Source organism: Epinephelus fuscoguttatus, linkage group LG2 (genome assembly GCF_011397635.1).
Source record: "Epinephelus fuscoguttatus linkage group LG2, E.fuscoguttatus.final_Chr_v1".
In the NCBI taxonomy this organism is placed as follows: domain Eukaryota; kingdom Metazoa; phylum Chordata; class Actinopteri; order Perciformes; family Serranidae; genus Epinephelus; species Epinephelus fuscoguttatus.
The window spans coordinates 30909131-30923776 of record NC_064753.1 but is presented as its reverse complement, the minus strand read 5'-3'; the positions used below and the strand labels follow the sequence as shown (position 1 = coordinate 30923776).

Below are 14646 nucleotides of genomic sequence, written 5' to 3'. Positions count from 1 at the left end.
GGGCGTTCAGCGTTTCTGTTAAAATAAACATTTTGCTCCATGTTGCGGGGGCTCAACGCAGCCCAGGTCACGTAGTATAAAGAGCAACAAAGTTGAAGTAGGGAGGAAGGTTCAGGGTGATGGATGGGTAAAACACACAAACACAAGACTTTGACCTGGGAGACCAGGGTTTGCGTTTTGAAACCACAAGTCAAATTAGCCGATCAACATCATCTAATAGGTCTAAATGAGCATTCATTAATATCTTTTAGTATGTGGTGGCTACTCTGCAGTGGGCTATTTCTGATTATTTGGAAGTTTAACTCTGCAGAGTTGGCGGTGAAAGCAAATGAAGCTCTCCAAACACTATTAAATTCTCTTTTCTTCTCCGCAACTTGACTAGCCACCCACCCCTCATGAGGTTTGGCAAAATTTGGAGGAAAAGGTGCCAGGTCATAGATGTTTGAAGCACATATTGGTTGATCAAATTGTTTTTTATTAAATTTGGTGCATCATTTTTTTTTTTTTTTAAAGATATTTTTTGGGCATTTTTGCCTTTAATCGATAGGAAAGCTGAGTGTGAAAGGGGGAGGAGAGAGAGAGGGATTGACATGCAGCAAAGGGCCACAGGCTTGAGTTGAATCCAGGCCACTGCGGCAACAGCCTTGTACATGGGGCGCCTGCTCTACCACTAAGCCACTGATGCCCCAGGCGCATCATTTTTTAGGCCTAAAACAATAATAGATGAAAATTAAAATGTTAAAAAATAACCATTATTTATTTCCATATGATTTCTTGATGTCAAAGCCACAGGGAGCCACTGAAGAAGCGCAGAAGTGCCGCATGTGGCTCCAGAGCCTGTCTGTTTTTGATTTCTTGCAACCCCTGAGAGAAAAATCTGACCCTTTAGCCGTTAAATTCTCCACTGGGTTCACCAGCTAGTTCCTAACTTTGACTGTTTGTTTGATATCATAGTGTACAAAGGGTTTGTCTTGAGTGTTTTTGTTGAAAACAACACCATGAGACCACTGAGACTGAATCAAAATAGTAGTCTGGCAGGCTATAAAACCAAAACACGATGAGCGGAAAGTCACTTAAAAGCCAACTAAAGAGCATCAGTACTAAAGAGCATGTCAGTATTTCACTACAAGCAAACTCTATCGCATTACACAGCCTTTTGACCTGTTGTTCATAAATAAATACTTTAGTGCAGTTTTGAAGCGCTTCAAAAATGTAAAAGAAAAATATCTAAAGCCAGAAGCACAACAAGCTCTGAAAGCTCTAATACCTGCAGGTGGTAGTCGAGTTATCAAACCAGCTGTCTCCTTCCTCTGGCATGTTGTGCTTAGGTATCTGAGAGATGTTGTATACTGACAGGCTGTTGTTAACGTAGCCTCTCATGCTGGAATCTTCACCGTAGGCATACAGGAAGACCATCCGGGGGATCATGTCTGAGGTGAACGCCATTATGAAAGCCTGGGACAGAAGAAAGCACAAAAAACTTTCACTTAAAAGTCTGCAGTGAAATCGCAACAATTAATTATCCAAAAATGTCACACATTTATTATACATGCAAATACAGATATGAACACACATTAGACAAAAAAAAACTGACTTAATGTTATGGACAGACAAACTCATTGTACACTGCAACACTCACGTTGGTAACAACAGACAAAATGGCCACTGCATTTAGGATTTCCTGCCACGCCCCGATATTTCGGGCCTTGGATGCCACCGGCCGCCTGAACTGGGTGGTGAACTTCCAGGCATCCACCCTAATCTCCAAGATGTTATTGCACAGAGCCAGGAGTGGAGCCAAGGGGAAAGAGGCCACAAACAAAGTGATGAAACCAAACTGGACCACTGAAATGACAGAGAGAGCCAAACGAGAGAAGAAGAAGAAGAAGAAGAAAGAGGATATACTTTATTAATCCCTGAGGGGAAATTCAATTCAAAAAAGAGTGGAAAACAGAGAAATGCAATAAAGGGAAAGAAAAGAAGACAGCATTTATACATCAAACAGCCATTCAGCTTGATCTCTGTATTGTAAACAAAGTCAGTGAAGTATCTCACCCATCTCCAGGTACTCATAAAACAATCCCAGCTGGCTGAAGTTCAGCAGGATGTGGTCCTGCTCCCAGCGGCTGTAATGGTTCTCAGGATTGTGCCGTCCTTTTCTGCTGTTCCACCAGTTACGCATCAACCTGTTAAGAAGCACATGAAGAAGAAATGCATGTCAAAATGCTGAGACCTGACGTTGGGATGACAGTCACTCGATCAGCACATAACTAATCTATATTTATATCTGACAAAACACTACGTACCTAAACCTTAATTCATACATTCATTCATTTTCCTAATCCCTTATCCTGTTGCGGGTTGCGAAGGGGCTGGAGCCTATCCCAGCTGACACTGGGCGAGAGGCAGGGTACACCCTGGACAGGTCGCCAGACTATCACAGACACATAGAGACAGACAACCATTCACACTCACATTCACACCTACAGACAATTTAGAGTCACCAATTAACCTGCATGTCTTTGGACTGTGGGAGGAAGAAAACCAATGCTGACATGGAGAGACCATGCAAACTCCGCACAGAGGGGCTCCCCCACCCCAGGGTGAAGTCAGATACTGTCTAAATATGCCAAACACTTCCGTCTCTAAGCCAGCTCTTGACTGTGTTTGTGGGATATAAGAGCAAGAATTTCATTTAGACATTCAGAGGTAAAAGTAAAACGTAATTAACTGAATTCTCTCTGCTTCCCATGAGTGTGTGCATCTCAAGTGGGCAAGCTGCATAACAGGAAATTACATTTATTGAGGTTAAATCAACTTGCACCCACTTGAAGATAATGTGTGCACACAACATAATGATCTTGTCAAAAGAATGATTAAAATGCAATAGAAATAGAATAGAAACCTTAACTGAAAATCCCCCTCTTGATGAGTCTATTTGCTAATTTCGCACTGAATGAGTGACTGAGGTGATTTATAAAGAGGTGAAAGGATGGATGGACTCACGGCAGCAGAGCTTCCTGAATGTTCCCCCAGAGTTGTTTTCCTGCCATAACAATCACCAGCTGTGTGGTCAGCTCAATCAGACAGCCTCCAGGGTCACACTGGGACAGAAAGAGGTTTTTAGTTTACATAACACACTTTTATTTGATGCACTTCCTGTTGGCATCAACAGGTTATAAAGCTGATATCACTGGTAGAAAAATGTGTTAAAATGTTGGAGGTATGACATGAACCTGCCCTTGTTTATGAAGATGTTTACTTAAAAGAAATAAATCTCAGCTAAGTACAGTGCATAATCAATATTGTATAAAAGGAAAGGAAAAACTCACCTCCTCATTCCTCAGTGTGGTCGAGTTGCCGAACATGTACGAGTACTTGCCAGGATAACCCACAAATTTGCCTTTGAAAAAGGCCACATAGAAGCATGACGAGTAGTAGTTGACAAACTGAAAGAGGAACATCTTCATGGTCAACCTGTTCTCGTACTCCAGGTGAGTCTTTGGGATTTCTGCAGGAGGCAAACATCAAACAGTAGATAGGTATAAAAGACAAAATGATGACTACTGTATATTCCTGTCATTTGTGTTTCAGTCCATTCAGTAAACGTCATATTAAACCTCTTTACCCAAATCAGTGATCCAAACAGCCACCCTCTCATAGAAGAAGTTGAGGATCATGATGATGACAAAGTTGATGCAGGAGGCAGTGACAGAAGTCGCTAGCTGCGGAGTGATGAACCTGCCCACCACTTGGATCTTCCTCATAGGGTCTTTAATGATACTCGCAAAGGCAGCATACACGGCCAGCCTGTACGCTATGACCCCGATGATACAGGCCACTATCAGAGAAATCTGTGAGGAGCACACACACATGTAGAGCTGTTAACAGGATGTGACTAGGCTGGGAAAATGACTATGTATGATTGTAAATAGCACACAAACGTGCTTACACAAACACACATGACTTAGCCCACAAAATGACCATTTGTATACCAATTACCACATGTAACAGTCAATTTCTGTAGAAATAAAGTCATAGACTGCGCTTAACAACAGCAAAACTATATCAAAACATCCAGTTACAATCTCTCACACAACTCGTGCAGTATAATCCAAGTCTCATTCATCCAGTCTAATGCTTAGTACTTCTAAAACAGACAGCCGTTTCCAGTGGGCAACTGAACTGAAAGTGCAACTTATCTACACTCTCTTCAAAGCCAGACTCCATTTACAAAAACAGTAATTTTACCTCCCTGAACACATGAGCTGCTGGTCTACTGCTGCCTCAAAATATGTGGTTTCTTTGTGTTATTGTGTGACTTTGGTGAGTCTGAACTAACCCTTTAAAACACCAAAGACACATAATAACACAAACAAGCTACTGATCGACGCAGTGGTCAATCAGCAGCTCCCATGTACAGCAAGGTAAATTTGCTGTTTTGTCAATGGAGTCTGGCTTTGAAGAAAGCAAAGGTAAGTTTCACTCCTTGTTCAGTTCCTTGTTGCAGTACTGAGCATATGACAGGATAAATGAGACTTGGATTAAACTGTACAAGCTGTGTGAGAGTTTGGAAACGGGTGTTTTATTATAGTTTTGCTGTTGTTAAACGTGGACCCCATCTACTTACTTTACAACAAGAATTTTCTCCATTTTTGGATTCTTCGTTCACCAGAGGCATGTGAGAAAAACATTTTTGTTTCCCCAAATCCAGTGAAACACAGGGTGAGTTACTGATGTGCAAATGGTCATTTGGGGGGTGAAGTATTCCTTTAAATATTCAGTTACCCAGAATATAACAGTGGCACTTGAGAGGCAGAAGCGAGCACACTTGCTGGTGACGGGGAGATATGGCTCCATTTCCTGAAAAATATTACATAAGATTTAATATTATTATTTATTGTTCTGGCCTCTCACCCAAAGTCAGCTGGGATTTATTGTTCTGGAAGCAGGTGCCATACTATTATCTGCAAACCACAAAGTATGCAATATTTTCATGTTTATTTCCATGTTTGAGGCACCTGAGTGATCTTGTTGAGTCTCCTGTTAGTGCATCGGATCTCAAACTCAGGCCGGATTTGAAGCTGCTGCTGTTCCTCTTCAAAGTCAACCAAGTCCCACTCATACTCCAGCCGGGCTTGGCGCCGTTTCCAGAACTCCAAAAACAGAGTCACTGCCACGTAGATTTGAAGAAAGGAAAAAACAGTTGTAAAATCTAAAGTCTGGGTGTCACATCTACCAAACAGATTTTGAGGTACAATGAGAGGTCTCATGCTGTGCAGGTGTGTCCGTACACTTTTTGGACAGTTTTTATGACGTTAATCTTGTTGTCGCTTTTGCACTGACTGAAAACAGAAAGTGCCTGTGTTGAGTTTGAGGAGTGTAATGTGTTTCAGCTGTGCCACGACACTTCTTGGCTATGTGGGCAGTTTTTAGGCACGCTCGGCCTTCAGTGTGCTTGGCAAGCTTTCCAAATGCTTAGTATATAATGACATAATTGTGCTGGCATCTTTACTGGGCTTGGGCAGAACGGATAAAGGTCGATGCTTTGGTGTGAAAAGGCTTTAACTGTGAAAATCTGTCTCACCAGAGAGGGAACAAATTGGATCTTCAACACAGGTTAAACACAGTAAGAAAAAGCATCAACTGACACTCACCCCAAATCCCCATAAATATGGCAAAGAACACCGTCCCCTCATTATCAAACAGATGGGATTGCTGGAAGAGAGAATATGGAAAACAATAAGTTCCTCAGAGAGGCAGAAGACACGCTGGGCATAAACAGGATGACATACTGCTGACTCAGCAGGATACAATTATCTGCACATATTTGAGTTAATAACGTATTTCCCACACTCATGTTTCCTTTCTTCATTAATAATGTAGATTTGGGGTTTTTGATATGTGATGGCTCTTGTATCCTTTGAATCCTAAGCATCCTATGAACATATAAAGTGTAATGTTTTACCCAGGATGAGAGACACGTAGAGTTGAGCTTCCAGAAAGGGCACTTCCTATCACAGAGTGGACACATCACAATACTGCCTCCAATAGTGGCGTTACATATCTCTTTGCTAAAAGAAGAACAAAAAAGAGAATTTCAAAAATGTAAGTGCATCAATAGAAGGTAAATACAGCTTGGAAATAATAATGATAATAATAGCTTTATATGTAGAGCATAAAGTGCTTTCCAAGGTGAAGAAAATACAAAAGTGATACTAATAAAACATAAGCAGAAACATACGCATACACCAACATATTCACTTATATACCTGTCAGCATGCAGACATATACACATGGCTTCACATACAAACACTCCCATACACACAGTAAGTCTATCACCTGTCAGGAGAGGCAAAACTGTAAATGTTAGTTTTCAGACGAGATTTACAGACGTGAACAGAGTCAGCTGATCTGATGTTCAGTGAGAGGATGTTCCAAAGTCGAGGAGCAAGAACTGAAAAGGCTCGATCACCCTTTGTCTTTAACCTGGACTCTGGCACGGTCAGAAGACCCAGACTAGCAGACCTGAGGGGCCTGTTTGGACGGCACGGTGTGAGAAGCTTAGTGCAAAATCATTGAGAGCCTTGTAGGGTATTAAACGTACCTAAAAATGGATTCTGAAAGAGACAGGAAGCCAATGCAGGGAGGCCAAAATAGGTGTGGTGCATGAGGATCATTTTGTTTTGGTTTAAAAGTCTAGCTGCTGAATTTGGAACGATCTGGAGCTGATGTATAGCACGAGTCCAGTCTTAAAAACAAGACCGGACTACATTCCCTACATGTTGCTCCAGGGTCAAACTACTGTCCAGAATAACACACAGGTTTCTACATCTGATTTCATATTAAGAGTGAGGGGGCTGATGAGTGGCTGAATTTGTTTTGAGATATGTTCAGGGCCAATGATGACAACTTCTGTCTTTTCAGAGTTGAATTTTAAGTAGGCATAGACATAGGCAACTATAGACAAAAGAACAGGTAGAGCTGTGTAGCATCCACATAGCTATGGAAAGAGATATTGTGATGGTGTATTATCTGTCCCAGGGGTAGCATATACAGGGTGTACAGAACAGGTACAGAGCAGTATGTCTTACTAAAACCATACAGCATCTAGTTTTGAGAAGGACATCATTTTATTATAATGTGAGAATCTGTCTTTAAAATTTATGGCATAGGAGTAATATATTATATGGCCAAAAGTATGTAGATTTCTCTGTCAACATAGTCGTCTCTGTCTGATTTTGTGGCCACAGTTTGGGGAAAGCCCTTTCTGGTTTAAACAAAACAACTGGTACACAAGGAAAGCTCCATAATGAAATGGTTTTCCTAAATTGAGAGCCCTCATCTTAACCCCATCCAAATGTTTTGGGATGAACCATTCAGTCCTTAATGGCTAACATCAGTGGTCCTCAGTATTGTTGTAATCCTGTGATTGAATGCGGAAAAAATCTCTGCAACCAGTTTCCACGATCTCGTGAAAACTCTTCCCAGAAGAGTGGAGACGGTTCCAACAGCAGATTAATATTCATGGTTTAGAACAGCCAACATTCACATCTGAGTGTAATTGTGTCCATATACTTTTGGCCATATAGTTTATCAGCTCCCTGACACTCTCTGGTGGTACAAACCTCGACACATTGTCATCATAACTGAGCACCCCATAGGTGAAACATATAACACCCATGACAGCTGCAAAGAACAGCATCTCTGTGTAGAAGCCCAGCCAGGCAAAGTAGATCCCAATCTTCTCCCCGTAGTACTTCCTGCAACCAAGAACAGCACATTTAACTCTGCAGATGACTTTTAGTAAACAAAAGATGACAGCATTCAGGTGCTGCGTGTTTACCTGATGAGGTTAAGAGGCTGCTCTTTGTAGAAGCAGAGAAACCTGGCCCAGTGTTTGTACAAGTTGTAGCGCTCACTCTCACACTCAGCATTTCGTGCCCTTTTCCAGTATCGACACTGAAAGGAAAATAAACAATTCCTTTTATTCCTTCTTTTAATATTAGCATTTTCAGAACATCACATTTTCCTTGAAGTAAAAAATACAAAGAGTCTTGTGCTTTATAATGTCATTACTTAGGAACAAACAGATGTAATGTCTTCTTATGTTAAGAACATCTCAATTAATCATTGTTGCTCTGGAAATAGGAAATACACAAACAAATGAAACAAAAGTAGTTGTAATGAAAGTCCTGCATTCAACATTTTACAGGCCTGTTAACTACTACAGAACCACTTTATTTTTTTTTTTACAGGACAGTTGTAATAGCAGTAAAAATGTGTCCATTCTACAGACCTGCTCCTGTCAGTGTGGCTAATGCTCATGCATTAATGGTTAACTTCAGTGTATTTCAACCTGGACCCTGCTTTATCATGTTTTTGTGACTAATGGGAACAACAGTTCTTGAAATTGGTCCAGTATCGAACAGGACAGGCTGCAATATAACCACTCAGGGCAAATGTACACATCAATTTACACCCATTAAAAGTGTTTGTTTTTGCCACTGACAGGCTCAGATTATTATTTTATATTATGGAGAGGATCTCTACAGATCAAGACCTTTTTGGTAAATAGTAATATCCTTTTTGTTTAACCAGAATCATCCCCAAAATTATTATCATCAAAGCCACCCAACTCCATTTAAAGAAACAGTCACTTTAAAGGGATAGTGCACCCGAAAATGAAAATTCTGCCATTATCTATCCACCCATATGCCGAGGGAGGCATACTGCACTCACGTGAGACCGTGAGACATGGGCACCGCGTTCATGTGTGTTCATGTGCTTTTGCTGGTGTAGAGCAAGCACGCACACGTGAGTGCGATGCACAGAGAGGCAGTTAGAGCTGCAGGCTACAATGAGGCTAAAAACAGAGTTTAAGTGACGTTTTTCCAAACAACTTTTTACGTCGGGGTTTCAGGACACTTGGATCACTATGGACGAGCAGTATGGAGATATTTTGTGGTTTCAATTATGTGTTTTTGGACATTTGAATCTGGGGCGCCGTAAGCCTCCATTAGGTGTAGTTGTGTTGCTACACCCTCTCCCCTGGGATCTCTGCAAGTGTTGTGAGGACTCACTTCACTTGAGCCTCCATCGGCATATGGGTGAGTAGATAATGGCTGAATTTTCATTTTTGGGTGCACTATCCCTTTAACTTTGTAAATCACACTTCAGACAAAGTCGACAGAAACACAGTACTGTAAAATTCACAAAACCCGCCTTGGTTAATCTTTCCACAACAATCACTAGCTCTGAGTTGGCTGAAATTAACTCTTTGTTCACCTAGTTAGATGAAAAAGTATGTTAGCTCTAAAAAACTTAACGTTTATTTAAATGGACTATGGAAAGGATCTTACTATTTAACATAAAGGTTTATCTTTATAGGTATATATGGTTGACATGGCCTTTAATTTGGATCAAGTACAACAACTTACTGGCTTAGATCACTGACAATACAAGTTATATGTATTTATATGATAAATAAATATATTTTTATCATTAAAACACATGTCAACATGCCATCTGATACTCCCACCCCCAGCAGGTATTGTGAAATGGTGCAGTCCATCTGAGAGAGGGGGACAGATGCACATGCAATAATGACAAGGTTTGAGGCAAACTGCAGCCTATAAGCAAAGTCAGGGTGCCTCACCAAAAATCAGGGGCTCCTAAAGGAAAGTCAGCGAGAACAAGAAAGTGAAAGAAGAAAAGAGGCATTGACAAAACCTCTGCAAAAATATGTGAAGAAGCAGCAGGTATGACAGGCAGAGCTGAAGGTGGGAAGTGAGGAGGACTAATGTTACCGAATAAAACCTGCTGTATCGGGCTAACCATTTTAAAGTTACAGTGAAGACACAGGTATCGCTAAACTAGTGGACCTAAGGCATCCATTGGTACCAACCTTGTTGGAAAAGGGGGCCAAATAAGGCTCCAAAGTATATTATCCCTGCACACTGGGGTCCCTCAACAGTCCTGTAATTGCATAAATTGGGTATAACTGGAAAACTGAGAGTTGACAGCCATATACTCTTTCATCTCTTTCAGTGCGGCAGGCAATTAAACCAATATACTGTATGTTGTTATGATTTAATACCTTGCAGTAATTTCTTAAGTCAACGTCTGATTTTAATTTTCTGTAATCATTCTATGGACTGCATTTTTTCTGCCAATATATGTGGAAATATGATTCATTGGATTATAATTGCAGGAAGTGTAAACTTTAACAAAGTGATATGTATAGTGATTTGAAAATCCATAAGTTACCCTTTAAAATACAAGCAGCATTTTAATGTTTGTGGTCCAGGAAGCATTATCTCTAAGTACTTAATATGGAATCAGGTTACTCATATGCGTCATATCATAAATACTGCATGCTGAATCTTAACCTAGATTAAAGTAGTAGCTCTGCACGGTTTTCTCCCTGTCTCATGAGGTAAAGGTAAAAAATATCATGAAATGGAAAGGCCAAAGTGAATGAACATATGTTTGACTGTTCTTTCTTCATGTGTCTTACATCATGTAGAGGAAAGGCTGCTGTATACGTCCCATTGCTAAGCAGTCGCTTGATTCCCGTCTTGTCTTTTTCTTTCCGACCCTCTTTGTAGTACGGGCAGCGAGCCAGAATGTAGAACACCTTAAAAACAAGGATGGGATTTAACAAGAGATTAGGGGATTTGGATTTGTAGGAACATTTTAGCTAAATGCATTTTACATTCGGCTTCATTGTTGCACAAGCATGTTCTAAAGCTGCAGAGTAAAACAAAAACAAGCAAAGTCTCCTGGGGCCAGACTGTCCAGAAGAATTGTGAGAGCTAAAGGGATTGTGGTTGGGGTGTGTACTGTCCTTGATAATATTGTGGGCCCTCCTGATGACCCTGCTGTTATAAATGTCCTGAATGGAAGGAAAGGCTGCTCCTGAAATGAGTTGTGCAGGTTTTATCACACGCTGGAGGGCCTTCCTGACCTGGGCAATATAGTTTCCATACCAGGCTGTGATTGAGCTAAGTACACTCTAGGATATTGGTTGTCATGCCAAACTTCCTCAGCTTTCTTAAGAAGAACAGTCGCTGCTGGGATTTCTTAATGATCTGTTATGTGTTGTGAGACCAGGAGAGAGTCTCGCTGATGTGGGTGCCAAGAAATTTAAAGGTTTTCACCCTCTCTGCCTCTGTCTCACCAGTGTATAGTGGTATGTGCACCCCTTTCCTTCTCCTAGGATCAATAATCATCTCCTTGGTCTTATCTATATTACGAGAGAGATTATTTTCCTGACACCAGCCCACCAGTTCAGCTACCTGCCCTCTGTATGATATCTCTCCCTCACCAGTGATCAACCCAATACCTGTAGTGTCATCTGCCAGTTTTATAATGCTAATATTGGTCTGGGAGGCCACACAATCATATGTGAAAAAAACAATTCTTGGCGTATAATCCAAGTCTCATTGATCCAGCTGTATGCTCCCTATTTCCCAAACAGACAGACCTTTCCAATGAAGAACTGAACAGAAAATGAAAGTTACCTATGCTCTCTTACTGCCTCTATAAGTAATGTGTTTGTGTTATTGTCTAATTTTGGTGTTTTAAAGGATTCACAAAAGTCATACAGTAACACAGACAAACTACCAATGGAGGCAGTGGTAGACCAGGGACCTTACTTTAAGATCTTCCTTAAAGTCCAAGTTAAGGATTCCTTGAAAAAAAATCTGTTGCACAAAACATTCTCAAGTCTTCTCCTTCTCCTTAAGGTTTCCTGAAAATGTTTACTTAAGGATTTAAGTTTTTCTCCTAATCTTGGTCTTATACTTAAAGACTTGCTTAAAGTTTGTTGAACCGTTGCACTAAGAACCTTACTAACCAAAGCAAGGACAAAAACATAAAGTACCCCTGACTCCTTCTTAGACACAACATGGTTGAGTTTATGATGATGATGAGCAACTGATTTTGTACTTAACAATTAACGATTGCTCTGTGGCTTTATGCAACAGGATCTTTCCAGTCAATATTGGTGAGGCATTTCATGTAAGCCTTAAGTGTCATACTTAAGGAGCAAACTTAAGGTGCTTTGTGCAACTGGCCCCAGAAGCTTAGGTATAGTTTTTCCGTTGTCAGACGCAGTCGCCTATGACATCAATTCATCAAGAATTCTCACAGTTTTTGGATTCTTTGTTCTCCACATGACGTATGTGAGGAAAGACAAAATTTTCGTGACAAATTCAGCGTGACACAGGATGAGTAATTTATATACAGTTAGTCATTTGGGGGATGAAATATTCCTTTAAACTGATATATCAATCATGAAAATCAGAGAGAAACTCACGATTCTGTTTCTGGTGGAAGGCGGGAAGAAAGTATCCTTGTCAGTGATGAGAAAGAAGTCAGTCTTGCCCTTGTCGAAGGGGTGTGTAAAGTAGTCAGGTTGTGGTCGCATGATGTGCTCTGGCAGGCGGAACGGATGCGAGAGCCACTCCAGCGGGACATCCTGACTGTGGGGGATATCGCTCAACTTGAAAGGGACTTTGATCTTTAAGACATCAGCATAAGTGGCCAGAACATCCCATGGAGCATGGATCTTCAAGAAATATGTCTTTTGATCTTTGGAGTCCTGGTACAAGGAGAGATGGAGGGGAGGAGAAAAAATACTTGAATTAATGGCAGTTTCATGAGTCTAATGCTGAGCCATCCCTTTAAGACTCCTTCTGTAGAATATGGTGTGCCTCAGCAAACTGTCCACTAGGTGGTGCAGTTACTCTGTGGTTGAATTTCTTACTGATTTGTCCTCTGTTTCCAGCTCCAGTCCTGCTTTCTCAAGGTTGGCCTCAAACTCCCTCCTCCTCTCCTGTAGAAAAACACACAAACCACAGGCATGAGCTACACACTCACTGCGCATGTTTTCTCCTTTACCCATCCTTGTTAGAGAAATTTACCAAAGCCCCTGTTTGAGGCTCCTCTCTTTGACTCTTTGGTTGTGTTGTTACAGACGGGTCAAACAGGGGGCATAAGGGGGTGTGATGATGGGTGTTGTAGCTTTTAAATAGATTTAAGAGACACTTAACAGTTATATTTCCCCTATCAACAGACACAGCTAGTGGCAAATCTTAATTACTGACTTGCTAAATACTGTGGGAGCACATTTATGTTTTAAACCTAACCCTGACAAATTCTCCAAATTTTCCATCCCAGTTGTGTTAACTGGCCACACGATAATACATTCATTCATTCATTTTCCATGACCCTGTTGGGGGTCACGGGGAGGCTGGAGCCTATCCCAACTAACACTGCGTGAGAGACAGGGTACACCCTGGACAGGTCGCCACACTATCACCAGGCTGACACATAGAGACAGACAACCATTGACTCTTACATTCACACCTATGGCCAATTTAGAGTCACCAATTAACCTGCAAAACTGCTGGCTTAAAAAAAAAAAAAGCATGGAAAAAAATAAATAAATTCCAGGAAAAATGATTAGAGACTAAATGTTTCAATCTCTGAACACACTGTGATCTTTGGCACTGTGGTTGTTCTGTGCAGCTCCCAAAGGAACCTTCCTAAAAAAGAGAGTGATAAAAAAATATATAAAAAAGTGGATAAAAAAAGGGTTGAGATTGAGGAGGGTCAGGAGAGAAACTTTCCACCATCAGTCTTCCAAGCCTTTGTGCTTTGACCTTTCAAGTCCACCCTCACTCAAAAAAGGGCCACATAAGTCGTCTGTACAAGCAGGTTAAAATGACCAAGCCCCCCAGATGTGTGCAGGGCTTTTCATAGTGGCCAAACAGTGGAATTACGTTTACCACACGAGGCCATGTGGCTCAAACAGACTTTTTGCATAGACTTACATGATGAAAGACACGTCTGTAAATGAGTGGATAGATATATTTCTTAAGTGTCACACAACCCACACTAAATGACGGTCAGATAACATTTTGAAAGTCTAGAGGAGCTGCAGGATTGAATCATTTTTGTCACAGTCAGCACTTTTCATCTGCCATACATGCCACCTCCTCAACTCATTCAGTAATTTTCCACACGCCCCGCCTCGTCACCACACCTACCTGCCAGCCTATCGCCTGTCCACGCATTTCCCACTCCTGCCAGTCCACCACGCAGCCTTATCAGGCAAACGCTGCTCACCTGTGGATCATTATCCCCTGTCACTACAACGACGCCCACTTCACAGAAACTCCTTGCCAGATTGTTCTTTGCCTACATGCAAGACTATTTAGCGTTTGTTTCCGGACTGCTTCCTCGATATCGACCCTGCCCATCCCTGACTCTCCTGCGTCGTCTCCTCCCCGGTAAAACAATCTGCCTTCTGTTTTCGACCACAAGCTTTGCTTCTGCCTTCCTGATTCCTTTTCGCCCATTTCCTGTCTGGAAAAACCATCACCCATCTTTCCAAAGTGAGTTCACCAGTTCAGTCACCTGTGATCTTCTGTGCTGTGGATTGCTTTGCTGTTTGGCTGCAGACAACGACACTGTGTGCGCCTTGTGGATTCCACATTTCATTGCTGCTGTCAAGCTCGTCCCTGTCCATCCCCAGCTTCGCATCGGAGAGAATGTTTCCTCAGTGAGTACTCCTGGGTTTGAAACCTCATCTCTTCGGACATCGCTCTCTGCCTGCCCCCTCGCATCATCACTGCA

General features: G+C 41.5%; 1 protein-coding gene across 3 annotated transcripts in view; it reads right to left on the bottom strand.

Moving 5' to 3' along the window:
- ano5b (anoctamin 5b) overlaps positions 1–14646 on the bottom strand; it is a 44546-nt gene that overhangs the window by 3991 nt on the left and 25909 nt on the right. For all 3 annotated transcript variants that reach the window (XM_049595607.1, XM_049595599.1, XM_049595616.1), the window contains 15 exons: positions 12773–12841; positions 12323–12607; positions 10520–10639; positions 7847–7962; positions 7629–7763; positions 5969–6074; positions 5658–5718; positions 5022–5173; positions 4789–4863; positions 3629–3854; positions 3333–3511; positions 3007–3104; positions 2056–2186; positions 1640–1845; positions 1268–1455 (listed from right to left, as the gene is read on the bottom strand). In XM_049595607.1, the coding sequence (XP_049451564.1) occupies positions 1268–1455; positions 1640–1845; positions 2056–2186; positions 3007–3104; positions 3333–3511; positions 3629–3854; positions 4789–4863; positions 5022–5173; positions 5658–5718; positions 5969–6074; positions 7629–7763; positions 7847–7962; positions 10520–10639; positions 12323–12607; positions 12773–12841 (2147 nt within the window). The remainder of the gene's footprint in view (positions 1–1267; positions 1456–1639; positions 1846–2055; positions 2187–3006; positions 3105–3332; positions 3512–3628; positions 3855–4788; positions 4864–5021; positions 5174–5657; positions 5719–5968; positions 6075–7628; positions 7764–7846; positions 7963–10519; positions 10640–12322; positions 12608–12772; positions 12842–14646) is intronic.